The sequence below is a fragment of the Cordyceps javanica genome, chromosome 5 (assembly GCF_051103115.1).
Source record: "Cordyceps javanica chromosome 5, complete sequence".
In the NCBI taxonomy this organism is placed as follows: domain Eukaryota; kingdom Fungi; phylum Ascomycota; class Sordariomycetes; order Hypocreales; family Cordycipitaceae; genus Cordyceps; species Cordyceps javanica.
This window is the reverse complement of record NC_139299.1, coordinates 3,099,130-3,126,512: the sequence shown is the minus strand read 5'-3', so window position 1 is coordinate 3,126,512 and position 27,383 is coordinate 3,099,130. Positions and strand designations below refer to the sequence as shown.

Genomic DNA, 27,383 nt, shown 5'->3' with positions numbered 1-27,383 from the left:
CATGTCCGTCCCCATTCTTCAACGCCATCTACAAAGCGATACACTCCTTGATGAGAGGATGATCTTTCTGGTAGATGGCCTTCTTGTGAGGCTCATCGCCAGGCTTGCCAAAGCCGTAGAACGAGTCGAGCTCAACGCCCACATCGAGGGAGAAATGGACCGAGTTGGTGTTGGAGCACGCGCTGGGCTCATGGACGTCGGCCCCAATGGCAAAGGCGAGGTAGGGGGCAGCGAGACCGAGACCGCCGGTGACGTGCTTGCCGAGAATCTTGCCCGAGAGGTCAAAGGTGAGGAGAGGGTTGATGCGGGCGGTGGCGTCGACCTTGCCGGAGAAGGTAGGTCCGATGCGCTTGAACTGGGCATCGAGACCGGTGGAGCCCTTGCCGATGGCGATGGACTGGCCGTTGGCGAAGTCGAGCTCGGCACCGACAACGCTGGTGATGCTGCCGCTAATGTCGGAAACGGAGATGACAATGTTGAGGGTGATCTCGGGGGTGATGGTGACGACGTCGGCCACCTTGAACTCGGCAAGGGGGAACTTGATGACCTCGATGTTCTGGGACAGGTGAGAGGTGTGGATGGCGGCAGAGGCGGTGACGGCGACAGCGAGGCGGACGTTGACATTGTCAGCAGTGACGGCGGAGGCACGGAAGCCGTCCTTGGTGGAAACGGTGATGTCAGTCTCGAGGCTGCCGTGGGTGCCGCAGTCGGAGCAATCGACGGAAAGGTGAGCGGGACCAATGTCCGCGTCGTAAAAGTGCTTGTTGAAGGTGTGCTCCAGGCTGATCTTGGCCTTCTTGGAGTAGCTGAGGCGGCGGTTCAGCTTCTGGGCCTCGACGTCGCCGCCAATGTTGACGGTGGCGTCCTCGACAAAGTCGCTCCACTGGCCGGCCGCCTGGACGGCGAAACTGGCGACACCGGCGGCGTCGTCGTAGGTCACAGCGCCGACGTGGTAGGGCTGGCGGCCGTACTCACCGCCGCAGCCGGGGGCGTCGACGACGTAGATGAGCGTGTTGGCATCGCTCTCGGCGACCCAGGCCCAGGCCTGCTTGGCGTCGGCGACGGTGTCGGCGTCGCTGAACTGGACCTTGATCTGCTTGGCGTCGGAGCAGTCGACGGAAGAGACCAGGTCCGCAAAGTTGTGCTCGTTGAGCAGACGGTAGGCGGGCTTGGCCGTGACGGTCATGTTGGCGAGAAGCTCTGGGCGAAGTTCCGTGTTAGTCTTGGAACGAGCAATGGGTTGGAAACGAAGGGGTTGGGAGGAATCGAAGTGTGCCTGAGAGGAAAACTTACCCTCACCGTCGTGAGCCCAGTAGAAGCTGTCCTCCTGGTGGAGACTCAAGTCGTGATGGTTGGAGGCCATCTTGCCATTGCTGGCCGAGGGGGATGCCGGAGAGAAGACAATCTTGGGCGCGTTGGCAGCCGCCTCGGCAGCAGCCTGAGCGACAGCGCGCTGGATGGGGTTGGCCACGACAGTGCCGGCGATGGCGCCGAGGACGGGAAGGACGGCTTTGGAGAACATGATGAGCTTTGGTCTTTTTGCTCAGACTTGTTTGATCTGATCCGAGAGATGAGTCTTCAAGTCCATGGGCTTACACGAGTCTTTTATACATTTCTCGCATGTCAATGCCGGCGGAACCCCTCTCCGACAAAGGTTGGAATTAACCTCAGTATTTCGCCGAGTGCTCAATCTCGAAATGGAAATCCGTCTCCTCAATTCCGCAGCATAAAACGTGAGGTCACAAACGATCGTTGCGTTGCCCGGAGCGGCCCCCCCCTCGATGTCAGACCAAGGTCGCATTGCAGGGAGAATAAGCGATTGGCCGAGTCCGCGGTGGCCCCTGAATGTCTTTAACCATCGAGCCATGCGGGCCACATCTTGTGATTTGTATTCTACAATGCGGAAATCTGACCGCCCGGTTGGACAGCGCAAAGCGTAGCAGTACGTTCTGACATGTGTGGCAGTCAAAGTGTAGAAAGTTCCCTGTCGGCAAGGCTAGAGAGGAGAGCATATTTCCCCGTCTTATTTGCTGTTTCTCCGAAGCATCTACCCCATTCGGGCTTGGCTTTCATGCAGCCATGATCATCTCTTTCCCGTCTGGAGCTAGCCGGCTTATTGGCCAGGGACGACTCTGATCGCGCCGAGGGGGGGGCGGGGCGTTCAACTTCCTTTCCACAGAAGCATTCGACGAGGAGCGTGGAGGGCAAGGGAGGCACTCCCCGGATCGGTTAGCCTCCAAGGAACCCTTTTCCTTCTGCAGCTTGATTAGATCCCGTTCGGCGGTCCTTCGGTTCCCGTCGCGTTGTCCACCTGCAGCAAAGCTGAAAAGCAGCACGGTACCACTCTGCTGACGGGCGGACTGATGACCTTGACCGTTTTAGTCCCTTTTGCGAACCCTGCCCCGGTAGGTCGATAATCTGAACGGACCTTGGGTGGTGTTGCTGCCACCCTGACGGTGACGTCGGTGCTTCCAAGGTGCTCGCAGACTGCGAGTTTTGGGCATAGCTGGCGGATCGTTCCTTGGTTCACTTACCCAGCGCTATCCTGCTTCTTGCCTCTTTATTGGCTCACCCGTCCCCATCTGCACGACATATATGTGGCCGCGCGCCGCGCTCTTGGCGGGCTGGCGAGCCAGAACCGGCAACAAGTCAGACCCGCAAGGCTGAATCGAATACCGACACGAAAAAGCAAGGAATCGGCTCATTATTTCCACTTTGTCGGAAGCTGCAGCTAGAGAATAATACGAGTGTCCATCTACAGAAGAGAGGTGCTTTGCGGCAATGTTACTCAGTTTAGCAATGAGAGAGCGCGCTCTAATTCCGCGTCAAAACTAGATGTGGCCTGCTGCGGCATCTCATTTATGATAATTCGTGGTCGGCGAGCTCCGCCTCACATCTGAACAATATATTAGGCCATTCTCCCGGACATTGGACCTGTGGCGCCGCAGTGGCGCCGCCCAAGCCGAGCCATCACTTGGCTAGATCCGGCAGGGTTGGGTGAACGCTCGTCCACTGTCAGAGGATGAATTGTCACCCAAGTACGACTACTACAGTGATAAAAATGGGTGAAGGTTTACGTCTAAAATATGGATAAATTTTGAAGTGCGAATCTGCTAGTTAGAGCATAGCTACAAGGAGGGCCAGTGTCAACAGCGCCTGTCACCCAGCAATACCAATTTGAAGGCAACTAGCAGCTGGAAAAATAGAATCAAGGGAAAGTATGATAGGGCTAGAAAGGGGCATTTCTCTTTGTATCAAGTGGGCTATTTCCCCGAACCTGAGATGTAGTCGCAACGTGTGCTTGAAGGAGGGGGGGGGGGCTATAGTAGTAGTATCGCGCGCCAGAATAAGTAGGCTTTCGTACCAACCCTGGGAAGATACTTTGACCACTCGCGAGCACAAACTTGATGCGGAGAAATATGCACCGAAGACGTATCAGAATGCAACGTGCTATTGCATCGTGCGCTGTCGTTCGGCATTGTATTGCCCATGATAAGTAATCGTGCACTTGCGGAGATGCGTAGGTACTGCATATCCCGACTCTGTGTAGGCAATATCCCCCCAACATGAATTCTTTATCCTCTATTCTATACAATATATCTACACATATGGACCTCACAATTTCAACACTAGCCAATCAGCCGTGAATGACGGATTTCTCCTCCGCAGCTCCGCAGCTACACCACCTACTGCACCCTGCGTCTCAACACCGCCCAGCCACACCTTTGGCCCTGCATAATGTGATATGAACCCTTCCGGGCCCGAGACCATGAACAGGTTCTTCCCACGGTTGTCCGGCCGGCACGTGCACGGGCGCGCCCCGGCCGGCTCAAACTCGGAAGCCGGGGCGTGGAACTTTTGATTGTGCGACTGGCAGTCTGGGGCGCTGGGAAGCGTCGGTGCCGCTCTCAGGCTCTGGATCGAGGTCCAGATGTGAGACTCGCGAAACTGGCTGCTCTCGTCGTCGACGCCGACGTGAATGCGCAGCCGGTCTCCGTAGCGAGCCTTCATTGCCTCCAGTTCACGGCCGAGCGGGCTCGCGGCTGCGATGGGATGATCCACCTCTGATGGCTGCGGCCTGGGGCTGTTGCTCCGAAAAACGTCCCACCAAGAGGCCGAAGCCGGCCGGCCAAAGACATCAGGCGCCTGCTGGAGCTCTTCTCGGCTCCGGATGGCCCAGAGCAGTGTGAAGCGCGCGTCCGCGTGGCCTTCCAGCACCGCCTTGGCCACCTGCATGGCCGGCGCGATTCCCGTCCCGCCCGCGAGGAACACCACGTTTCTCTGCGAGCCCAGCCGGGTGGCCACGTCGAAGCCCGGGTGCGTGCCCCGGAGCCAGACCTCGCGCCCGACGCCCAGACGGCCCAGGTACGTGGACATTTCGCCGCCGGGGATGGACCGCACGTAGAAGCGCAACGTGCCGTCTCTCAGAGGCTGCTCGCCTTCCACGGGCGGGAGGGGTGTGTAGTTGCGCGCGATTTGCACCTCGGGCTGCTTGAACTCGACGGACCAGAGCGGGTAGCGCCACGTCGCTGGATCGCCTGGTTCCGCTGCCAAGTAGCTGGGCGCTGGGTTGGGATGCTGCGGCGCAACTGTAAAGATGAATGAGGAAGCCGAAATTGCCTCACGTGAGGTTATGGTATAAGGAACAAAAGTGTCCTGGTTGAGAACCTGGTCTTGCGACGAAGGTGTGGCGAGGTAGTAGGTTGCACCGCCACCAATAAGTAGGACAACCGCGAGAGCCGGGTTAATTGTGCGAGCTTCTAGAGGACTCTTGGTGGCTCCTTGATACCGATTTGGCCTTTTCATGGGCTTTTGAGCTGGTGAGTGGCGCGCACATGATGTGATGGATGGTAGCGAGGGCAAGCTTTGGGTAGAGCCGCCAGTAAGGATGCGGCCGCACGCGCCCATGGCCCTCCGAGAGCAGTTCATTGTGAATTTGGCTCAAGGTTGTATATTGCAATAATTGAGATGCTATGACCAAATCATTTCCAGTATATGCTTGTGTGGAGCATGGGTCGAGTTGCTTCTTGTAGACTGGCGATAGATGTTTTTCAGTCAGACGTGTTGAAAGCTTGGATCACCAGATCATAAGAAGCGGCTTTGGTGCCGAGTCACGTGTAATACCAACTGAAAGGATACAACAACCCGCATTTCGGCGCTAATAAATGGGGGATCTCTTATAATGGAATGGACGAAATCTAGATTCAGCATCGCGTTACTTTTTGTTCATCATTTTGACATGTCTTAGCTTTGGCCTTTGACCTCCGTTGGTGGCGCAACTGTTGCGGCGTACCTGGCATGCTCCTGTCAGAGCCAGGCAGAGTGGCCTGCTTAGCTAGTGCCTATCAGTGCGCCAAAATCAAGACGGTCGTTTATAGCTCTCTGGCCGGATGTTAACGATACTTTTTCGGCCGTTCGCTTTTCCATGGCTTATTTCAAACACGGCACGGTAACATAGAGACGGCTTTGGGGACAGGATCTTAGTTTTTACGGTGATAGAGGGGCGCGGTATTTATATTTGCCTTACGTATCCTTAGATACGATAGCATCGATATTTATTACCACTTAGCATTCTACATTATCTTAGAGATATCATTAATATATATAATATAACTTATTCTTATTATACCCTTAGGTCTCTCAATGTAGTATCGCACGTAGCTTTACTCGAAATGTGGGCACATATTTTACACGCCGTTATGCCTAACAGTGCTAGCTACCGTCACCTCACTAACCACTTCCTACTACTCCAAATTATCGCGTCCTGGTAATACTTTCTCTGGGGAAAGGGAGGTTCTCGCCATCAAGACGTCACATCTATAGTCGATTTCCCAAGAACAGGGGTTCGTCCTCTCCATCACTTATCCACACCGACGGCGCTGGGTGACCTACAGTGTCAAAGGGGCAACTTTAGGCTCTAGCCTTTGCTTTTTAGCTCAGCACTCACCGTGTATTCGATTTTAGCCCTTCGTCCAGCTACAGTGTCGGCCCAAGTCCATTTCTTGATTGGTTTGCGTGTTAGTAAACTAGAAGGCGGACTATTCGTCTATTTTCTGGTGCTATACTTCGTATAGCACAGCATGTCGCTAATAAGAATGCGCCGGTCAGAATGGCAACTGAAATCCTACCGAGGTGTTTACTTAATGAGACTAATAAGGATGAAAGTCCCGCGTGCCCCAGTGCTTCTGCATTCGTAACATGTATAGATAGGCCTCTGCCTTGATCACTTTTCCCGACTACCAGGCTGTAAGAGCGGTAGCTGTTTTATTCTTAGAGTTTATGTCATCTGGGTAACTACCGTGACTGTGCTGTAGACCAGTCATAGCCCGCCGCTCCGATGTCGGTTAGTTACCTTGTTAATACTGCATCATCTCCTCGTCCTGCTTCGGCTCTTGACTTGCTCGTTATTATGCACAGGAAGAATTGAGATGTTGAATCTTGCGTTATTATTCCGCGCTGCCGGTGCTCAGGCCTGGCAGCATCATTGCCCCGGCTCCTTTCACGCCATGGCTCGCCCAATTGCTGCGACGCGGCGCCACAAGGTGACACAGGTTCGGCCAGCAGCTGCCACGCGGTAAGGAAAAATCAGTCTTTACTGAAACTTGATCGAAACTGAACTAGCCGTTGATCTAATTTTTTTTTTTCAAAGAGACGGCCCTGCTACATCAAAATCCATCGCTCAATTCTCGAGCGAAACAAACATCAACTATGCCGAAGCCCCACGCCGCAGCTTCGACACAATGGACAAATCGTCAGGCTGCCCGAATGAGCCACAAGGATCAAGAACATTGCTGATACGGATTGCAGCTTCATTGGAATGACCGGGGGTCAAATCTTTCATGAAATGATGAGGAGGCACAAGGTCGAAACCATCTGTAAGTCGAGCGATCCATGCACTTACACATGCACCAGGCATCGACCCGGCTGACGTCTGTCCCAAGTTGGGTACCCCGGCGGCGCAATCCTGCCTGTTTTTGATGCCATATACAATTCGAAACACTTCAATTTTATCCTCCCAAAGCACGAGCAGGGCGCCGGTCACATGGCCGAGGGATACGCCCGTGCCTCTGGCAAGCCAGGCGTCATCCTCGTCACCAGCGGGCCTGGCGCGACCAACGTCGTCACGCCCATGGCAGACGCGTACGCCGACGGCGTCCCTCTTGTCGTATTCTCCGGGCAGGTTCGCACCACCTCTATCGGCAGCGATGCCTTCCAGGAAGCCGACGTCCTCGGCATCTCGCAGGGCTGCACCAAGTGGAACGTCATGGTGCGCAACGTCGCCGAGCTGCCCAAGCGCATCAACGAGGCCTTTTCGATTGCGACCAGCGGCCGGCCGGGACCGGTGCTGGTGGATCTCCCCAGCGACGTCACGGCGAGCGTTCTGCGCAAGGCCATTCCCATGCATTCGTCGTTGCCGCGCTCCAGCATGTCCGGCGCCGCCATGCAGACGGCCGAATGGAACGACAAGTACCTCAGCTCAGCCCTTGAGCGCGTCGGACGCCTCATCAACAACGCAAAAAGCCCTATAATCTACGCCGGACACGGCATCGTCTGCTCTACAGACGGTCCGGCTTTGCTCAAGAAGCTGGCCGACACATCGTCGATTCCCGTCACTACGTCTTTACATGGCCTTGGTGCTTTTGACGAGTTGGATGACAAGGCTCTACACATGCTGGGCATGCACGGCACTGGATATGCCAACATGGCGGTGCAGAGCGCTGACGTGATTATTGCGCTAGGTGCTCGTTTTGACGAGCGTGTTACTTGTAATGTCGCTCGGTTTGCACCCACAGCACACGCCGCAGAGAAGCACGGCCGAGGTGGCATTGTTCATTTTGAGATTATGCCAAAAAACATCAACAAAGTGGTACAAGCCATCGAGGCAATTGAGGGCGACGTCGGTGCTAACCTAAAGCTGCTACTCCCGTACATTGAGCAAAAGACCGTTGCAGATCGCCAAGAGTGGCACGATCAAATCCAGGCGTGGAAGGCAAAGTGGCCTCTCTCTGCCTATGACAAGTCACAAGACTCCGGTCTCATCAAGCCACAGGCGCTCATCGAGGAGCTGAGTAATCTGACGGCAGAGAACAAGGCAAACACGTATCTAACGACCGGTGTCGGCCAGCACCAGATGTGGGTAGCGCAACACTACCGCTGGCGGCATCCGCGTACCATGATCTCGTCCGGCGGCCTGGGCACAATGGGTTTCGGTCTACCGGCTGCCATTGGTGCCAAGATGGCCCGTCCAGACGCGCTCGTGATTGACGTGGACGGTGACGCGTCGCTCGCCATGACCATCAACGAGCTGTCCACGGCCGCTCAGTTCAACATTGGGGTCAAGGTCATTGTTCTGAACAACGAGGAGCAGGGCATGATTACGCAGTGGCAGAACCTGTTCTACGAAGATCGCTACGCGCACTGTCACCAGGTCAACCCTGATTTTGTCAAGGTTGCCGAGGCCATGGGTCTGCAGGCCCGACGGCTGTCGAGTCCCGAGGACGCGAGGGCCAGCCTCGAGTGGCTGATTGGGACGGACGGTCCGGCTCTTCTGGAGGTCATGACGGATAAAAAAGTGCCTGTGCTGCCCATGGTGCCAGGAGGCGCCGGCCTGCACGAGTTCGTCTCTTGGGACAGCGCAAAGGACAAGGCGCGCAAGGAGCTCATGCGGAAACGCACGGCTGGGCGACATGGCTAGAGTATCCGGGGCTGAATACTATGCACTCATCTGATCCCCTGGCTGCATAGCTCCGGTGCGTTGTTTTAAAATGTTTTTTCGAAAAATTGTATAAAGATAGTCTCGGACTGATTTCCGGCGCCATCTATCTGTCGTAGCTACTCCTTCGTGTTTCGGCATCTCTCTTTTAAAACTGCAGAGTAAAATTCCGCGCTGATCCATAAAGCTCAGAATCCCCCTCGTCGCCCATCCGCTGTCGAAACTCGAGCTGAGTGGAAGTGTCGATACGAAATGCTGAATCCGGCAAAAATTGGTTTCGGATCGCAGTTTTCTGGTAGCCTCGTTAATAAAGAAATCTGCATCTCGAGATAGGATTCCACTAAACTTACCTAGAAGCATAGGCTTCATTCTCTGACTCTCCTTTATTACGCTGTCCACCAGTTTCAGATTGTAGAGAGCATTCTTTCTTCCTCCACGAGTCTTGATGACATCCCGAATTTCTTGACGCCGAAGCTCGACCCATCCCGGGTATTTGGCCAGATCGATGAGCACCTGGCACATGAGGTCTGTCGTGTTGTGTACCGCAACGACTGACAATGTAAGCTGTGTAACCGCTTGCGTCGTACGGTCTCCCTTTTTGCCGTTCTTTCTATCTGTTCCATGGCGTCGTTGAATTTTGGTACATCGCTTTGTCCCGCATCTTCCAATTTCTTGAACAGGCGCCTCTTGCTCTAGGACAGGCTTGATGATGTCGTGAGCGCGCTCAATGTCCGCGCGGGCATCTCGGCACGGTTTCAAGAACCAGTGCACAACGGAGTGAAGAATCGGTGGCCAGTTCCGTAGCGCAAACGAAGCGTGGCACACGCTCGTCGAGAATTGCTTTATCATGGCATGCCACTCCCTGTTGCGGAATAGCTTTAATCAAGAGATATATCAAAGTAAATACTTTAGTTATTTTATTATAACTTGGCTTACTATCTTTATTTATTATATAATAAGTTAAAGATATATTCATTGAGCTGAGGTCTTAATTTAGCCAAGGTCTTTATTTATAAATAAGTATTTTTACTAGAATTCTCTTTTATAATTCTTTAAGAAATTATAATTCAATCTTATTATATTATTTTATCTTTCTAATTTATATATATAATTAAGCCTATTAATTATTACTAGTATCCTTAAGCCTACCTTTAACGTGACACTAATTACCCCACCATCATCGTAGTTGGTCTATAATAAGCACGGGATGGATATGGATTATTAGCAAAGCAGCCACAGCCTGATCTTACTTTTTGCATTGTACACCATTTGACAGATTACTGGTTGATTGCACCTTGGAAGAAGTAGCGACAATGACGGGCCACCGAGATCTCCGATCCCTCATTACGCCCGAGCTGCTCAAATACATAGTCGAGGTTAAGATCCCCCATAGCAAGACAGAAGCTCTTGACTTTACCGATGTGACCAAACACATGTCTGGGTCGGACTTTTCGGAGAAATTGGAATCAACCGCTGCCAGGGATGCCCTGATAGCCATCAGCCAGATGGCTCCCAACGGGCAAATGCCATCTCCGTCCGAGCTGGATTTCATGTCGTTTTTACCGCCGCCCCAATCGCCCGAGTTTCCGACGCAGTGCCTCGGCCTGCAGCTCCTGCTCGACCAAGCCTCGCGCGAGCTTTTTGGCGGTGTCGACGGCCGTTGGCAGTCGGCTCTGTTCGGGCCGCTGGCTCGCCGGCTCTGCGGGCAGTGGCTTGCGCTGCCGTCGGCCCATCGTCCCGACACCTGGTCTCGGTGGCGCGACGATGCAGGAGTGTCGAGCTTCGACTACTGGCTTGTCAGCCGCGTGATGTGGATTGCGCCAATTACCCACGACGAGACTCTTGAGAGTCAGAGAATCACACTCGATCTGGTGGAGGAGACGCGCTCCCTGGCGGAGGAGCGCTTCGGAGTCAAGGACCCGTACAGGGCGACCAGGGACGAGCTCCTCGGGGACGACCTGGCGTTTCTGCGTGAGATGACCAAGGGAGGACCGCCCAGGACTGCAGATGGTGGCATCGACCGTGCCACTTGGATCTTTTGGTGGTGCATGATTCTCGATGCTCACTGGCCCATTATTGAGCGCTTTGGGCGGTATCCGTACCGTAATGCAATCCTGGGCAGAGACAGCACCGAGCAGGAGAAGCGCTGGCTGGACGACACGTCTCACATTGCAGAAGCGCCGCCTGACGTGGCGGAAGCTATCAGAAAGGATATTGAAAAGGGAGTTTGGACGCCTCTGGGACAGAATGCAAAGTAATTCAGACGACCTTGAGTTGTTGGTCCATGTTGGTTGATCCAAACTCATTCTATAGTATTACAGGGCTTCTAAATATACAAATTTTATGTTCGAACAAGAGAAGCGTCTATATTCTCAGGATGCGTCTCTGTGGGTCGATGCCACCTCTAAACATGTCCGCTACAACATTCCCATTGATGATAGTCTCCTCAATAAGACCCTCCACATGCTTTGGCTCAACTCTGCCATACCAAAGCCCATGACCTGCGAAGCGGTGCGGTGATCCATCTGCCGTTTTCTTTCCCGGAGGGATATATATGATGATGTTGCCCGCGAATTTGTGGCCGCCAATGTGGCTAATGACTCCAACCCTGGCCGTGTCTTTCGATGGACCAGCCTCGCCTTCTACCTGCTGCGCGTCCGCGTCGACCTGGACTTGTACGGGTCCTTGTAGGACCTCGACACCTTTGCGTTGCAGTTGCGTCTCAAACTCGTCGCGCAAAAGAGGGCCCAGAATGCCGCAGCGCAAATCTCGTCCACCGTGGCCGCAAATGAGGACAAGAATGTCGGTCACGTCCTGAACGCCGGCGAGCAGGCTCTGGTACGCGTCGTTGCGACTGAGAATGTCCCGGTGCACGGGTGAGAGCCCGTCGTGAGCCGAGTGCAGCCTCTCTGGTAGCAGGTAGCCCTTGGCCAGAGCCTGAACGTGATCGAATGAAACACGCGGTAGAAACGGCACGTATTTGAAGCTGGGCAGCAGATAGACAGACGTGTTTTGTACCTCGGTGCGGGGTGGCACCGAGCTGGGTAATGAACTGTTGACGAGCGCAACGTTATGAAAAGGCTGTTGTATGTCAATATGAGCCCTGTTCAAGACTTTGTTCTAGAGCACAAGGCAGAATCAACATACATCGGCATACGTGCCACCCCGGCCAAACAGCTCTTTCAGATCAGCGGCCAAATTGTCGCCACTATTCTCCTCCTCAATCTTGGACGGCCAGTCGTCCTTGCCGGTGCAAATGAGCACCTGCTCTGCGTAACCCGCAATCACACCGTTCATTGGGCTCTTGTAGTCAATCTCGAGACCTTCCGGCATCGCGGGCATCTCCGCGCAGCCGCATGTCGGCGACGGACACGTCGGCACCGTCGGCAGCGGCGGCGGCTTGGACGCAAAGCTGCGACGCGCTACCGCGGGAGGGAGCAAGGTCCTATTGACAGACTGCCACGCCTGGCGTGTCAATTGCCGCAATACTGGTCGTTGCGGCATTGTTGGCGACCTGCTTTTCTGGTGTGTCAGAGGTGAAATTGTGATTACGCATGGGATTACGGGACCTGTGATTTGCCCAGGCTCGGAGACCGATGAGCGAGTGCTTTCACCAGCATTACTAATGGGACCGCCAATCAGGCCGATCCTGCTGCAAACATGGGGACAAAGGCACGCTTCCCAAATACAGCAGGAAATTCAGAAAGCAAACTCACGGGCATATTCCAATTCTTTCAACCGGCAAAAAAAAGAAAGTTATCCGCAGCGTAGAGGAAAGTTGCGCGAACCGGGATTCGAACCCGGGACGCGTGCTTGGGAAGCACGCATGCTAACCACTACACTATCCGCGCAGGATAAGGCGATGTGGGGTCAATTTTTAAAAGTACCTATATAGGTAATGTGACGCTCTTCCTAAGCCTTATTGGTGAGATTAAGACCAACAATCTCCCCCGTCCATCCATTTACGGCCTTCAGTGGTGCCTCGATAGCCATGGGTGCCGAGACTGTGTATCTATCATCGACATTGATCCTTGTGATGAACTCCTGCTCTTTGCCACCGTTGATTGCTGCAAACGTCTGCGCTCCGCGTCCGATAATCTTGAGTCCTACCCTCTTCTTCAGTGGGATAGTGCCTTTCAGGCGGTAGTAATTACCCGCTGCGAACAAGGTGACGTCTGGTGTAAGCATGAGGACAGAATCGCGGCCGGCGATTAGAGTGGTGTTCGTCGGGTCAAGGAGCTCGTCGATCTGAATGGTCATTGACAGGGTATAGTCTCTACCCTTGGAGTCCAGAGGCGTGGTCAGTGAGCAGTTAGGGGTGATTAGCACAGACGAGGGGGTGCGTTGGCAGTCGGTCTCTGCGTCGTACTTGTTAGGGGACATGTCCTTGACAGTCTTTCCCTGGTCCTGGAAATTGTACTCGAATATGGAGTTTCCTTGCGATGGAATAGTCCTCTCCAGATTCTGGGCCGGGACTTGGCCCACAAGCTTGGGAAAGGTGGTATCAAATTCGGCTTTGGTCAGATTACCGCCCCATTGCTTGTCAGCTAACGCCGGGATGCCATCGCGCCAGGCGTAGTAGGCTTCCGAGTAGACACTGGTACTCGGGCCACGGTCGCTCCACATAGGAGCAATGGCGCCTTCAACAAGGGACTCGGAGCGAGAAGGGTTGAGTCTCGCTTGTCTGCTGCTGAAAATGTTGGGATACCATGCGCCATGTCCGGCAGGGTTGCCGCTGAACACGGTGTTGAGATTAATAGTCCGGCCGTAGCCGCAGCACTTGAGAACAATGTAGTACATCTCATCAGAGTTTGTGACAGAGTAGTTGTGCTTGATGTAGTCATCAAGAGGGTTGTCAAAAGAGTATGCCCAATGCTGAATTGAGACGTTGGTGGGGATTGGCTGAGCCGACTGGCTCTTCCGTGGAGGGAAAGTGGCCCAGATCTTGATTCTTTTGCCCGCATCGCCGATAAACTCATTCATGGCAATAACATACTCATTATAGTCTTTCACTGACCCAGTGTATTCGTCTGCGCCAATGGACACGACTTTGGAGTGAAACCATGGTAGGAACTCCTTCCATATGGCCTTGAAGGTAGGAATTGTCTCCGGATGTGCAATGTTGAGCTGGCTCAAATCATTGGCATTGCCCAATTGTGGCTTCCACTGGACAATTGGGAGGCTGTGGCCGGGAGCCTCAATCTCCGGTAAAATTGTAACACCCCTGGCGGCGCACTTGCTTTGAATTTCTTCAAAGTCCTCACGCGTATAAGACTCGTTGAGGTGGTTGTTCAACCCTTTAACCGCCTCACTGTCAGACCATAGCCGGAACCGGCCGTAAATTTTCATGAAGTTATCCCGGTTGATCTTTGACCTGACAACGTTATCGCTTAGATGTAGCTGAAGCGTGTTCTGCTTGTAAAAGGACATATATGCACACACGTCTGTGATGAAGTCTTTCGGAAAAAAGTGTCTACCAACATCAAGCATCATACCACGGGTGCGCCAACCAGGCGCGTCGATAGCGGTACCAGCAGCAATGGAGCTATCTTTGAGAATAACTTGTTGTATAATGGTTCTCGTTCCCCACCATGCTCCCAAGGGGCTCTCGCCAACAATGGTAATTCCAGAGTCGGTGGTGGTGAGGTTATAGCCCTCTGAAGTAGGCCGGCCGGCGGCGTCTGTGCTGCCAGTGTTGTTACTGACAGTGAGGAAGATGCTTCCAACAGGGCTGCTGGATCCCTCAACGACGTCAACGTTTATATCAAACTTCTTCAAGTCCTCTGCAAACGTATCTGCAAACTCGCGCAGTGTGGGTGGAATCAGAGTTTGGCCCGCTGTGTCTTGATGCTGCGCGTACGCCGCATCCACAACGACATGCTGGATATTTCTGAGCGAAAAGACAGCACCAGAGTGTACATATGGTGTCGTTGGTATGCCTATAAGCTGACACTGAGCCACTTCTTATAATTAATGTCAGAAATTGCCATATTTTACCGTGCATGAAGGGCAAGAACGTACTAATGGCCTGGCCTATCGCCAGTACGAGGAACGGAATTGTAAGCATTGGTGGTAAGTTTGGACTTCAACTGATAACATAGAATGGAGTTCAAGTCTCTGCTGGATGGAAGCTCTCAGAGGAGAACCCGCAAATCAAGCGCTATTTATACCGATGGTCCGCCCTCTCAGTTGTGCATCCAGATCATAAATATGGTTTCCTTCATTTTCCAAAAGGGTGAGGCCTAAGCGGCACCGTTGCATTATCAAATCAAGCTGAACTCAGCTGGCAAGGGGAAGTCAGTGGCCATACGAACGATCGGATTTATTACGACTACAGTAAGATCACCCGAAGGATGTGGCTCAAGAAGCGGAGATATCTAAGCTTGCAGTTACCCTAATACCCACCTGTGAAGTCTGGGGAACTACTTTTAGTTAGTGCTTGTTTACAACCGACGGGAATATTTAGTGATCGAACAACGATCCGCATATCACATGTATTTCTTGAACAGGGAGTTCCAGATCGTATTGGCAAGGTTGGTGGCAAAGATGCCGACCGTACCGGCAGCGCTCACCCAGTTGCAGCAATGGGTCTGCCAGCCCCCGCCAACATTGGCTGCGCACACACGGTCGTTCTTGAGCGCCACGAGGTCCGATGCAGTGATGCTCATGGCCAGCATGTTGGTCATGTCAGGGTCGAGTTCGCCATTCTCCTCAAAGTATGCCAGATCCAGGTCGTTGATGCCAAACGCGATCTCGCCGTTTGATTGGGTAGATGACGAGAGCGCGACGAATGAGAGCAGTACGAAGAACAAAACTTTGAAAAGTCATTATTTCAAATTAATGCGGCACGCGGACGTATCAGTTGCTGGCGTCTTAACAATATCGAAAGTAGCTTTAGTACAGTCAAAGAAGTGAGAAGTAATGAGAGATCGAAGGGGAAAGTACTTGTTGTCAATTTCGGAGACTCAAGATTGCTGATTGAAAGAGTAAACCGACGAAGGCAAGAGGGAACAGAAGGCTATATATACTGTTGTTCGCCTGTCAGATGGCCTTACACAGACCAGATGTCTCTATCTCGGGGAGTCGACATCGTGTTGCTTAACAAGCGCTATGCTGGCATCAAGGTGGACCAGGTAAAACAAGTAATGTACAAACAAGACACGAGTATCTTTGGCGACACTCAAGGCTAGGAGATATGCCGCCAAACTGACATTGTCGTCAGAATTGCGGCGGACAAGGCTTGACACTGGCACGCTGTCCTTGGCAGCGTGGCTCAATTATCCGCTTTTCAACCCACACTGCTTGCAGTGTGGTTCAATTCAAAGGATACCCAGCAGTATCAGTACTCTCAAGTGGAAACTTTTTGCCACGACTGAAGCTGTCTCACCGTCTTTGGCCATTTACAGAATGAGCATCGTCTACTTATCAAGTGCCACTGCAGATGGGGATCAATTGGCATCAGCCCACCGGTAGCTCTGCCATGTACCTAGACATGGCATTTTTATGACCACTCCACGTACAGGGGACATGTGAAATAGCGCTGCCGCTTCCCTAATGTGGGCAGCAGCGAGTCGCGTGAGGTCATCTTGGTCAGTATCCCCCTGATACTTATGCTACAGTTACGGCTCGGTATTCCAGCAACAAGGCTCCCGAGTCGCAGTAAGACGATGGCATGTCGCCCACCATAATAAGGCTTTCAGGTTGTTTCAGGAAGACAAAAAAGGCTGATCAAACCCACAATCGAACCTGCGCCGCCCGCATGTCCCGCCGCGGAGTGGAAACGGCTCCGTTATTTCCGGTACATCCTGTCGAGACTTTTGTAGCTTGGCATAACGGTTTTCTGGCAGCCGAGTGGCGAAAGGAATCGAGCAGGTACGACGGGCCGTACATCACATCGTGCCAATACGCTTATTTAGCTCAGTGATGGCTCGGTCCGCCCTACATTGCTGCCTCGCAAAACGACGTACAGAACTAGACATTTACGATTCAGGTTCAGCAGGGCGCTACCAAGTAATACTCATCCTGGGTTCAGAAAGCGCTCGCAGTGGCAATTTGTTGCTTTATTATAGGCTCCCGCTATGAACGGGCTTCTTTGAAGCAAACGAGCTGGCAGACGAAAAAACAACCCACCAAAAATCTACTTGCCTTCATCGCCACTCGTGTGCTCTCCTACCGTGCCAATCCTCGCCTTTTGCTCTCTTTTCTTCTCGAGCGATCATGAGCCGAACATTGACTGATGCTGAGATTGAAGAGAGGATCAACTTTATCGATATTCGGGCAATAGCAATTTCAATCTGCTTTTCATTCATCATCGTTACATGCTTCGAGTATGGCAAGACCAATGAAGGCGGCCCTGAAACCTTGATGCTCTGGACCGGCCTCACGGCTTGTGTGGTCTATATGCGGACACTGCAGCGATGGGGAGCGCTTGCGCGACTCTTTTCCTAGTCCTCTCGGAGTCTCGCAACCACATCGACTCCCGGCATAGCTGGTGTATGTATAGTGAAGCGCAGGATTTTCTTGCGTGAGTTACTTCTCATATCATGATTTACATGTGTCGGCCCATGGCAGTGCTGATTATGAGTATCAGTAGCTACTTATGACTTTAGTTACCCAAAGTGGGAACATGGGATGAGATGTGACTGATGTGACTCGTGGCTCGCCTCGGACAAGGATAACTTGGCTACTGGTTGGCAGTATGCATTGTCAGGCAAATTTTGGGGGAGGGGTTGAAACAAGACACATGTCAGTCGATAAAACAGATCATGAGCTTGTAAAATTTGGAACAACTGAGAAGCCACGAACAGCGACCTATTGGTAAAAATGAAAGCATCAGGCCAAATGACACTCTGTGCCCTTTCGAACGAGATGCAAAAGGTGAAGAACGAGCGGGTGGGCAAAGAATGGAATGAGTGGTCTAAGTATACAAAAAAAGCTCTTTGGGACTATGATGATATGATGCTATGGAAAGCCAACATTTTAATGTTAAAGCCAAAGGTAGATTACTCTCAAGTACTGAGTACTCCGTACCAAGTACCTACAGGCTACCCTATCCCCACCCAAGTATTCGAATAATCCGTACTGGAGGCTCGGGGCCAAAACTGCCTACAAGTTACCTCGTTAGCGCCACTTCGACCACTGCACGCCACTTACCTTACGCACTTGGGTGCCTCCAACATGGGGCAAGCTTCCTCTGGGACACTTCAACCGACGACGACAGCCTCCCACCCGCCACCCCACCACCGTTTCCGTGACTACCTCCGCGACACGAAAAGAGACAAAGGAAAAAAAAAGCATTGATACCTCTTCGAAACAATGGCCAGCAAGGTCGACCGCATCGTGGCCCGGCTGCAGCAAAAGATTGCCGATGGCGACTACTACGAGGCCCAGCAGCAGACCCGCGTCGCCGCCTCCCGCCACATCAAGACGCACAACTGGCCGGCCGCCATCGACATCCTCTCGAGCGTCGCCCAGTCGCTGCTCAAGGCCGGCCAGGGCGGCAGCGGCGGCGACCTGTGCGTCATGCTCGTCGACGTCTACAGGCAGGCCGAGCTCAAGCCGGACGCGACGACCCGCGGCCGTTTGCTGACGGCGCTGCGCCTGTTTGACGGCGAGGAGCCCACGCGCAAGAAGTTTATTACAGAAATGATGGCGTACGTTTTCCATTGGTCAAGATTTCAGCGCATTTTGACTTTTTTTTTTTTGGCTATAATTCTACCTGTTTATACCCTGTTTCTCCGAAAAAAGCTAACAATCTCTTCTTGCCTGATCCAGATGGTCGGCCAAGTTTGGCGAGTACCCCGCGGGCGACCCCGAGCTGCACCACGTCGCCGGATCCCTCTACGCCGCCGAGCACGAGACATACGAGGCCGAGAAACACCTGATCCTCGGCACGCGCGACTCGGCCGAGGTGCTCTTCAAGATGGAGTACGCCTGGTACAAGGAGTCGGACGCGCACACGGCGCCGCAGTACGCCGCCCGCGCCATCCTCCCCTACCTGCTGGTCGGCAACGTCCGCGCCGCCAACGCCTGCTACCGGCGCTTCGCTGACGCCCTGCGCGCCGACAACCCGGCCCTGGGCGTCCAGGACGTCGCCACCTCGGCCTCGGACCTCCGCGTCTTCCCCAGCCTGCCGCTGCTCAACTTCCTGGGCCTGCTGCTGCTGGCGGTCCGCGGCGGCGCCCCCGAGGTGTACCGCGGCCTCGTGTCCAAGTATGCGGCCCAGATTGACGATCTCGGCGGCTCCTGGGGCGAGGCGCTCGAGATGATTGCCGAGATGTACTTTGGCATCCAGAAGCCGCGGCAGAGCAACCCGCTCATGGACATGATGAGCGGCCTGTTTGGAGGCGGCGGCGCGGGCGGTGCGGGCGGCCAGCAACAGCAACAACAGAAGAGAAGGCCTGGACTGGGTGCGCCCACAGCCGAGGCGCTGGACTAGAGGGTATTGGCCCGAAATCGTTTCTTTCGGTAGAGCATAGAATGAATTCAAGCGTCATGATAGAGACTTGCCCAAATAACACTTGTGCGTGAGGGTGACGAAGAACGAAGGGCAGACGCCAGATTGCTTTAACCTCGTGCTGGCTCTTCCGGTTCAAACATCCAGTTATCTTCGGCCAGAGCGTCAACCTTGGCACGAAGGTTTAGGCGAACACGTTCCAGCAATTCTATGCAGCGTAAGACAAAAGATCAAAAGTAAGACCAGGGAGAGCATATTCGTACCTTCAGGCTGATCGGGCCCCGCTGTATGGTTGATCCGATGCTGCTTGACGTCCTCTGCCAACCTCTGCCGCTCTTCTATCTCTCTCAAAAGTTTAGCAAACATGCCCTTGCAAGCGGAACAGGTCAAACGCGTAGACGTACGCTCCATTTCTTGCCTCGCGTCTAGCGCCATCTCGTCCATGTCGTCAAACGACAGCACCGGCGCGGCGTCGAGGTCAATGTCTCCGTTCTGGTTGCGCACCACAATCTCGCACATCTCTGCATGAAGCCGCTGCTGCTGCTCCGCCGCTGCTAGACGCGCCGCCTCGGCCTGCGCGGCGGCCGCCGCCGCTGCCGCCGCTGTAGGAGCAGCAGCAGAAGCCGTGTTGATCGACGAAGAGGACGAGATGCTCGCCCCGTTGACGGCGGCGGCGGCGGCGGCGGCACCTGCGGGCCGCCTCATCAGATGGCTGCGAAAGAGATGCGTCCGGTCTCGCGAGGTGGCCTGCGTGCCGGCCGATGCCTGGGATAATGAGGAGGACGACTGGTATGGTTGCGCCGACGCGGCGCCTGCTGCGCCGGCCCGTGAGCGCTGCGGACCTGGTGGATGGGAGCCGTTGGTGGCGCGGCTGCGTTCGCTCATGGCCGCGGCACTGGTCTTGCCCAAAGTATACGCTGCGTACGTTCTGAGATTACCGGTTGACTATGAGATGCGCATGGTTCAGAAGAAAGAAAACAGGTCGATGCAATCGGATGAGCAGGGGGTTGGTTGTATCACAAGCTGCCCAGACGCTAATAAATGGTAAGTACCTTGTGGACGGCGGCCAGCTTGGTGGGGCACCAGCTGAGCTGATAGGTATCGAACAATGGAGAGGATGTGCGTTATCGAGGACATGTGAGCTTGTTCTGTAGACGGCTATTGCAAAAGTCAACGCTTTCATGTTGTAAAAAGACTATGCTAAAACTATTCAAATCGGACCACACCAACTACCCTACAGAGCTAGCTGCAATTGTACACAATTCTCGGCGAGAAGCAGTGCTCATCTGCTTTCAAGAGTCATATTAAGAGTTTCCGTTGTTCTCACATAGTTTCGATGTTGCCTGCACTTTGTCAGGATTTCAAAGCGACAGGTTGTACGAGTATTCATCCTCCATATTTTGGGTGATCCAGAGCACGACGGAGCTGCCACAGAGTTAGCCATCATCCAGCAACGGTGGAACTACCACACCAAAGGAGGGGATCCAAGGGCAACTTTACATACCTGAAGCCTACCAGGGCGTTGCTAGCCAGTGTCTCGATACCCATGCCCAGCGCGGGGAAACCAACGCTCGGCACAATGTACTTGAGCACAAATACGGCGACACCGCCGGCCATACCGCCGGCCAGGGCCGCGAAGCCCAGAAACAGCACCACGCGGGCCTTCCAAGCGACGCCAGAGCCGCTGTAGCTAAACGAGTCGGCGCTTAGGCGCTGCTTCTCGACCGAGTTGATGATGAGCATGCCGAGCGAGGAGAAGACGAGCGGAAGCCAGTCGACAAACTTGACGTGGATGTCGGAGCCGTTGTTGGCTGACTTGGACCATACGGCGGCGTCGAGCATAGTGTAAAAGGCAAGGGAGAACTATCAAGAACGATTTGGGTTGCAGGTTAGCTTGAGGACCGGAGGGGGGGGGGGGGGGGGGGGGGTTGGAAGTCGTTCTTGGCGTCTGCTCGGAGCTGCGAGCTTATGCGCCGGGCAGGGCGGATGCGCCGCGACGGTCGCCAGTAGTGGCAGATGATGAGAAAATGAAACGTACAAGTCCTCCGGCCGCGTAGATGCCGGCATTGCGGGCCCAGATGCTGTTTAGCCACTCGGGCTTGGAGAACTTCCAGAGTCGATCCTCCTCCATGGTGCCTGATTGCTGGTGGTGGCGGGTTGCGTAGCAGCGTTGACTGTCGCGTGTCCCCAAAGGAACAGACTGGGTCTTTTTCGAGGTTTGTAGACCAACGTGACGCGGTCGAGCAGCTTCGCAGGTCAGGATCGTCTGTCGAAGCTTATCCGGTTGAAGCAAGCCGAGTTCAGTCTCGGGGTTTGAAGCGTCGTCGCTGGAGGTTGGGGTGGTTCGAAATGACGAAGCCGGCGGGCCAGCAGCTGGTCGCCGCACGAGTCACGTGTACCTGAAACTTTGGTGATTGAGCCGCAATGGTGGCCGGTCAACGAGACAAAATGTAGAAAAAGGAGCAAAGTCATAGATTACTAGCATGATTATAATTCATCGATATTTCTCCATGTCGGCTCATTTGCAATATAGTTCTTGGTCTGCGGTGTTGTTGATGGACGTGCCTACAGCCCAGCATAAGTATAGTCAGTCATTCAGTCAACGCTTATGACTTTTGGCGCTAATAATTGGCGGCGGGTCAAGGAAATGCCGGGGCACACATCCTATAACGTCTGCTGCTGTTTCTACATTGAACCAAGGTCTATCTATTACAGCAGATGTATACTGGCATTTATTCTTCGTGCCGTATCTCGATCTTGAATGAAAATAGTTGTGGGGGTGACTGTTTCCAGCAGCACTACATAGCACGCTATGAAAGAGGCACGCACTTTCTCTCAGTGCAATTGAGCGCCGTGTGGTATCTGCACTCCAGTACTCCGTACATGCGCAGCATAATGATGCGCCTAATGTCAAGGCACATGGGATAAGTCTGATAAGTGACAGGTCCCCTGTCATCAGCACCCGGGAGCACAGTTTTGCTTGCTCCACGAGGCGCCTATCTTGTACACACGACACGCCACAGGGGTCTGGACTATTTCTGCTAGACAAGTCACTTCAACAACGAAGAGCTTCAAATTGCAATAAATGAAATAAAACGCTGCAGATTGCTGCATTGCATCTGTAAGCACTTGTAACGTTAACAAAAGCTATATGAAAGCTGAAAAGTATTAATTTATGAGATCATACCTCACTGGCCGCTTCGACGAATAAGATTTAGAATTTTACCAATTTCAAGCCCCACTCGGCTCCGTCTTCGGCCTTGCGCAATACTTTCGTAGAGTCAACCGTGTTTCTAAAATTTTAATCCTCAAGCTTCATTTCATATTCTTCTTTAGGCTGCGACCCCTTGAGCCTTGTGCATCATGTCGTACAGACCGGTTCGTTTTCTTCATATGCTTGTCCCTTTCAGCGACCGTACTGACTCATTTGATAGGTCGCTGCGTCTGCGCAATGGGCGCGCATGCTTAGCCGAGCTAGGCGTCCTACTACGAGTACGACGATAATTGCCAATCAACGTCTTATCACGGGCGCAACGACAATCACCAGTCAGCGCACTCGGCTCGCACTGCCCGCTTCTCAACATGGACAATACCAATGCCGGACTATTGCTACGACAGCTTCCAACCGCGCGACCTTGGACACCGAGACCCCAACTGAGACCTCCTGGGCTGCGCCGCCGGCCGAGGGTAAGAGAGGGCCCCAGACTTTGACTGAGAAGATTCTTCAGGACCATGCCGTTGGCCTGCCTGCCGGAAAGACTGTCCGAAGCGGTGATTATATATCTGTCATTCCGGCGAGGTGCATGACACACGACAATACATTTCCGGCCATGAAGAAGTTCTATTCTATGAATGTTCCAGAACTCAAGGACCCCAGCCAAATGGTCTTCGCTATCGACCACCAAGTACAAGACACCTCGGAAGCCAACATTAGAAAGTACAAGCTCATTGAGGACTTTGCAAAGACACATGGTGTTCCTTTCTACGGCGCCGGCCACGGAATATCGCATCAGGTGATGGTACGACTTCTATTGCCATGCGGCCCAATTGAATTGAATTGAATACTGACATGTTGTCAGATTGAGGAACTATACGTCTGGCCCGGCAAGCTATGTGTTGGGTCCGATTCCCATTCGACAAGTTATTCTGCGCTTGGTGCTGCAGGGTTTTCTGTGGTGCGAACGGACGCCGCTGGCATTTGGGCAACCGGTCAGACCTGGTTCCAGGTTCCCCCTGTTGCCAAGGTCAATTTGACTGGCGTTCTACCCCCCGGCGTTGCCGGAAAGGATGTCATTGTTGCGCTGTGCGGGCTGTTCCAAAGTGATGTGCTTAACCATGCAGTGGAGTTCGCCGGATCCGAGGAAACCATGGCCAGCATTCCGCTTGATGACAGAATCTCGATCAGCAACATGTGCACTGAATGGGGCGCACTCACGGGTCTGGTTTGTATTGCCCTGATCTTTCAGCATAACGGGACCTGGCTAACATGATTTTGTAACAGTTTCCCGTAGACAAGACTCTGGAGCGCTGGCTTCGCTACAAGGCGACGGAAGCGGCCATGTTTCCTGATCGAACAACCAAGGAGCGAATTACCCATGAAAAAGTTGACGAGCTCTTTGCCAACCCCATGAGGGCCGATCCCGATGCCCAATACGCCAAACAACTCTACATCAACCTTTCTACACTCTCACCATACATTTCCGGACCCAACTCGGTCAAGATCTCGACACCCCTGAATGAGCTTGCACCAAAGAAGATAAAGGTCAACAAGGCGTATCTTGTGTCATGCACAAATAGCCGAGCTTCCGATATCGCCGCCGCCGCCAAGGTTTTCAAGGACGCAGCCAAGCAGAATGGCGGCAAGATCCCCAAGATTGCGGACGGTGTCAAGTTCTACATCGCGGCTGCGTCGGCCCGCGAGCAAGAGGCAGCAGAGGACGCAGGGGACTGGCAAGCACTGGTCGAGGCTGGTGCCATCGAGCTGCCCGCTGCCTGTGGCCCGTGTATCGGGCTCGGCACCGGCCTTCTGGAGCCAGGCGAGGTTGGCATCAGCGCTTCGAACCGCAACTTCAAGGGCCGCATGGGGAGCCGCGATGCGTTGGCCTATCTCTCGAGCCCCGAAGTTGTTGCTGCCAGCGCTCTCAGCGGTGTGATTTCCGGGACAGACTCCTTCCAGATCCCAGAAAACTACCAGGGTGTGGAGCACGGTTACGGCACCGGCGCGCCGGAAACGATGGAGAGCCAGCTCGGCAACGTTCTCGAGCAGCTCGAATCTCTCATCGAGCGCGTCGAGTCCTCCGTCGGTGGCGAAGAGTCCGCCCAGGGCAGCGGCACCAAGATCCTTCCCGGCTTCCCGGAGAAGATTACCGGCGAGATTGTCTTTTGCGACATGGACAACCTGGATACAGACAACATTTACGCCGGCAAGTACACGTACCAAGACGACATCACCAAAGAGACCATGGCCAAGGTGTGCATGGAGAACTACGACCCGACGTTTGCCGACATTGCCAAGCCCAACGACATTGTCGTGTCGGGCTTCAACTTTGGCTGCGGCTCGTCGCGCGAGCAGGCCGCCACGGCGCTCCTGGCCAAGCAGATCCCTCTGGTCGTGTCCGGCAGCTTCGGCGCCATCTTCTCCCGCAACAGCATCAACAACGGGCTGCTGGGGCTCGAGGTCCCGCGCCTGGTCGAGCGCCTGCGCGCCACGTTCCCCGACAAGATCCCGACGCGGCGCACCGGCTGGACCTTTACGTGGGACGTTGCCCGGAGCGTCGTCCAGGTCCAGGAGGGCGAGGGCGGCGAGCAGTGGGAGGAGAAGGTGGGCGAGTTCCCCGAGAACCTGCAGGACATCATCGCAAAGGGCGGCTTGGAGAAGTGGATCATGGCCCAGGCGGCCGAGGCGTAAAAGACGAATATCAGCTGTAGGAACCTATTTAGGCGTATATTTCTTTCCGGATATGGGTGTGGGGGTTTTGGCATATTCAGCACAGTATACATTTTAAAAGGCATTGATATCTTTAACTTCGATCGCGTGAAGCAACCAATTGCGGGTAGACATCTAGATTGTGGCCCAAAATATTCCGCAGGTAACGTGTAGTACATACCTCAAACGTGAGCAGTCCAGAAGAGATGACACGCACCGTTCGAATCATCATAGCTACGGCCCCTGCTCTCGCTGCTATGTGATGTCAAATATCCTCCTACTCCAATAAACATTCCGGCCTTTGTTGCGGGTATAACGTACGCGTGGAGTCATTTGCTGATCCACCGGCTGTGGAAACCTGGGGGGCCCAAGCTGAGGCAGACTCAGGGACCATCTCTGGATAATTCTCCGAGGCTATTTCTCCGCCCAGCTTGTATGCCTTGTCCTCGTCCTTTATATTCAAGGTCATTTGCGCTTCATTATGTGCTCATCTGTAGACAACGGCGGCGGCATTTCTGCAGCACATCTTCCAGTCGTGCAAGACTTTTGCTCGTGATGCTGCTGTATCAGCGAGAAAGCTCGCCTCCCAGCAAAGAACGGATGGAAAAGACGAACGATTCATCCTCCGACCCATTGTCGACAGAAACTTTCTTTGACATCACCCCAAAAGCTCTAACCGGAGCAGAACAAGAGCATGCCGCAAACGCACCGCGACAGCCGCCAGAGCAAAGGTCCAACAAGCGCGACGAGAGCGGGGGCCGGCGCGGCGCGGCGCTGACGCCAAACTGCCACGACGCAAGCAGCCGGGGCCGTCGCAAGAGCAAGTCGCGCCGGAGCCTCCGCTACAGGGAACCCCGAAGCTGCGGCATGGTGTGGCGGATCCTGCTGTCGGCGTCTCTGCTGGCCGCCGTCGTCTACGCGGCCGTGGCGCCGTCGGCGATGCGCCGCAACACGGCCCTCTGCGTCGCGGTCGGCGTCGGCGCCTCCGTCGCGGCCGCGCAGCTCTACATCATCGTCACGCGCTTCCTCCGCTGCGCGCCGTACTCCGTCTGGGCCGTGGTCGCGCTTGACGGCGCCTCCGTGCTGGGCTGGTGCGCGGCCGTCGCCGTGCTGTCGTACTGGCACCGCGCCGTGCTGTACAGACCGGGCGCCGACGCCGACGGTGAGCCGGCGTGGTGGCGGCGCGACTGCTACGACGCCCCAAGCGGCTACGCCGTCTACGACGCGGCCGCGGGCGCCGGCACGGCCGTCAACGTGGTGTGGTGCGACGTCGAGGTGGACGGGCGGGCGCGGCTGATTGGCAACGCGGCGGCGCGTCTGCAGCACCGTACCGTGATTGGTTTGTCTGCCGTGTCGCTGTTCTTCAACGCCATTGTCTTGTACATATCGGTGCGGAAGCAGCGAAACCCAAATTGGGGCAGCGTGTAGATTAGTCAGTATCCATATACTTGCGTCCATGTTCTATCCCTTCGCGTTATGCTGTGCAGCCCCATATAGTATTCTCTAGAGCGTTTAGAAGGGGTAGTACCTAGATGTCTTCCTTCCAAGCTAAATACTGATATGTCATATAGAGTGTGATCAAGGCCACCACGAATGAACCCAGTGCGAATGCATCTGAAGCGTGGCTCGAGACCAAACAGAAAGACTCGTTGTCAGGAGGAGAATCACCATCCCAAGTAGCACTATACTCCAGTTTAAACTTTCGTTGATGCGTACAACCCACCCAATTACGCTATTTTTGGTGCCCGCTGGCCGGTACAATTCGGCAGAGAGCTTCTTGGGGAATGTTTCTCTCCAAAACGTGTCTTGGTTATAAAATGACTTCAGCAGATGCGCCAACGGGATAGAGTCGATCTCAACACCAGCCACAGGTACTGGTTCGTAAAGATATCGTCTCGCCACCACCTCCGACTCTGGGGGCAGAGCTCTCATTTTGAACCTTCTTGGGCGGCACTCTTCTCCAATTGGACCAAGTTGAAACTGGAGCAAAAATGGTGGAGGTTCATTGCGCAGTGTCCCGCGCAAATTTGTGAAACTTGCCAAATCGGTGACAACTCCTTGAAGGGTTCTTGCAGACCTGTTTCTCAAGTATCGATTCGCATTTTGAATGACGGTGAGCCTTATTCCGACTTCTTGGAGAAGTTGCCGAATTTCGCGTAATTTTTTTTGCAAAGTTGACGAGTCCTTGAAGCGGGATGTTAAGAGTGAAATCTACGAGAGCTCAGCCAAAGCTACCGATGATCGGCATCCTGTGATGAACAGCATCAAAAGTGCAGAGATAAAAACGA

At 54.0% G+C, this 27,383-nt stretch overlaps 12 protein-coding genes and 1 non-coding gene across 13 annotated transcripts; 5 read left to right on the top strand and 8 right to left on the bottom strand.

The window, feature by feature from the left end:
* Positions 1 to 28: 28 nt before the first annotated feature.
* Positions 29 to 1,522, bottom strand: V2A60_008164 (uncharacterized protein; the record flags this gene model as incomplete). Its single annotated transcript, XM_083259438.1, has 2 exons — positions 29 to 1,200; positions 1,294 to 1,522. 2 exons carry the CDS (start codon positions 1,520 to 1,522, stop codon positions 29 to 31), a joined length of 1,401 nt encoding a protein of 466 aa, XP_083115564.1.
* A 2,093-nt stretch (positions 1,523 to 3,615) lies between these two features.
* On the bottom strand, positions 3,616 to 4,929 carry V2A60_008163 (cytochrome b5 reductase family protein; the record flags this gene model as incomplete). Its single annotated transcript, XM_083259437.1, has 1 exon — positions 3,616 to 4,929. One exon carries the CDS (start codon positions 4,927 to 4,929, stop codon positions 3,616 to 3,618), a length of 1,314 nt encoding a protein of 437 aa, XP_083115563.1.
* Positions 4,930 to 6,506: 1,577 nt separating this feature from the next.
* Positions 6,507 to 8,695, top strand: V2A60_008162 (uncharacterized protein; the record flags this gene model as incomplete). Its single annotated transcript, XM_083259436.1, has 3 exons — positions 6,507 to 6,574; positions 6,808 to 6,875; positions 6,942 to 8,695. The coding sequence occupies 3 exons, from the start codon at positions 6,507 to 6,509 to the stop codon at positions 8,693 to 8,695; spliced, it is 1,890 nt and encodes a 629-aa protein (XP_083115562.1).
* A 1,331-nt stretch (positions 8,696 to 10,026) lies between these two features.
* V2A60_008161 (uncharacterized protein) lies at positions 10,027 to 10,971 on the top strand (the record flags this gene model as incomplete). The annotated part of the gene is made up of 1 exon (XM_083259435.1): positions 10,027 to 10,971. One exon carries the CDS (start codon positions 10,027 to 10,029, stop codon positions 10,969 to 10,971), a length of 945 nt encoding a protein of 314 aa, XP_083115561.1.
* Positions 10,972 to 11,077: 106 nt separating this feature from the next.
* V2A60_008160 (sucrase/ferredoxin-like domain-containing protein) lies at positions 11,078 to 12,217 on the bottom strand (the record flags this gene model as incomplete). Its single annotated transcript, XM_083259434.1, has 2 exons — positions 11,078 to 11,794; positions 11,861 to 12,217. The coding sequence occupies 2 exons, from the start codon at positions 12,215 to 12,217 to the stop codon at positions 11,078 to 11,080; spliced, it is 1,074 nt and encodes a 357-aa protein (XP_083115560.1).
* Positions 12,218 to 12,492: 275 nt separating this feature from the next.
* Positions 12,493 to 12,564, bottom strand: V2A60_008159. Its single transcript has one exon. It is a non-coding gene; the product is annotated as a tRNA-Gly (tRNA).
* A 61-nt stretch (positions 12,565 to 12,625) lies between these two features.
* V2A60_008158 (beta-N-acetylhexosaminidase) lies at positions 12,626 to 14,780 on the bottom strand (the record flags this gene model as incomplete). The annotated part of the gene is made up of 2 exons (XM_083259433.1): positions 12,626 to 14,676; positions 14,735 to 14,780. 2 exons carry the CDS (start codon positions 14,778 to 14,780, stop codon positions 12,626 to 12,628), a joined length of 2,097 nt encoding a protein of 698 aa, XP_083115559.1.
* Positions 14,781 to 15,201: 421 nt separating this feature from the next.
* Positions 15,202 to 16,113, bottom strand: V2A60_008157 (uncharacterized protein; the record flags this gene model as incomplete). The annotated part of the gene is made up of 2 exons (XM_083259432.1): positions 15,202 to 15,527; positions 16,101 to 16,113. 2 exons carry the CDS (start codon positions 16,111 to 16,113, stop codon positions 15,202 to 15,204), a joined length of 339 nt encoding a protein of 112 aa, XP_083115558.1.
* A 1,915-nt stretch (positions 16,114 to 18,028) lies between these two features.
* Positions 18,029 to 19,151, top strand: V2A60_008156 (protein GET4; the record flags this gene model as incomplete). The annotated part of the gene is made up of 2 exons (XM_083259431.1): positions 18,029 to 18,366; positions 18,488 to 19,151. 2 exons carry the CDS (start codon positions 18,029 to 18,031, stop codon positions 19,149 to 19,151), a joined length of 1,002 nt encoding a protein of 333 aa, XP_083115557.1.
* A 128-nt stretch (positions 19,152 to 19,279) lies between these two features.
* Positions 19,280 to 20,054, bottom strand: V2A60_008155 (uncharacterized protein; the record flags this gene model as incomplete). The annotated part of the gene is made up of 3 exons (XM_083259430.1): positions 19,280 to 19,377; positions 19,433 to 19,507; positions 19,574 to 20,054. The coding sequence occupies 3 exons, from the start codon at positions 20,052 to 20,054 to the stop codon at positions 19,280 to 19,282; spliced, it is 654 nt and encodes a 217-aa protein (XP_083115556.1).
* Positions 20,055 to 20,530: 476 nt separating this feature from the next.
* Positions 20,531 to 21,300, bottom strand: V2A60_008154 (UPF0220 family protein; the record flags this gene model as incomplete). The annotated part of the gene is made up of 3 exons (XM_083259429.1): positions 20,531 to 20,594; positions 20,674 to 21,032; positions 21,208 to 21,300. The coding sequence occupies 3 exons, from the start codon at positions 21,298 to 21,300 to the stop codon at positions 20,531 to 20,533; spliced, it is 516 nt and encodes a 171-aa protein (XP_083115555.1).
* A 1,232-nt stretch (positions 21,301 to 22,532) lies between these two features.
* Positions 22,533 to 25,077, top strand: V2A60_008153 (homoaconitate hydratase LYS4; the record flags this gene model as incomplete). The annotated part of the gene is made up of 4 exons (XM_083259428.1): positions 22,533 to 22,547; positions 22,604 to 23,188; positions 23,249 to 23,611; positions 23,671 to 25,077. 4 exons carry the CDS (start codon positions 22,533 to 22,535, stop codon positions 25,075 to 25,077), a joined length of 2,370 nt encoding a protein of 789 aa, XP_083115554.1.
* A 573-nt stretch (positions 25,078 to 25,650) lies between these two features.
* On the top strand, positions 25,651 to 26,523 carry V2A60_008152 (uncharacterized protein; the record flags this gene model as incomplete). Its single annotated transcript, XM_083259427.1, has 1 exon — positions 25,651 to 26,523. One exon carries the CDS (start codon positions 25,651 to 25,653, stop codon positions 26,521 to 26,523), a length of 873 nt encoding a protein of 290 aa, XP_083115553.1.
* Between the last annotated feature and the right edge of the window lie 860 nt (positions 26,524 to 27,383).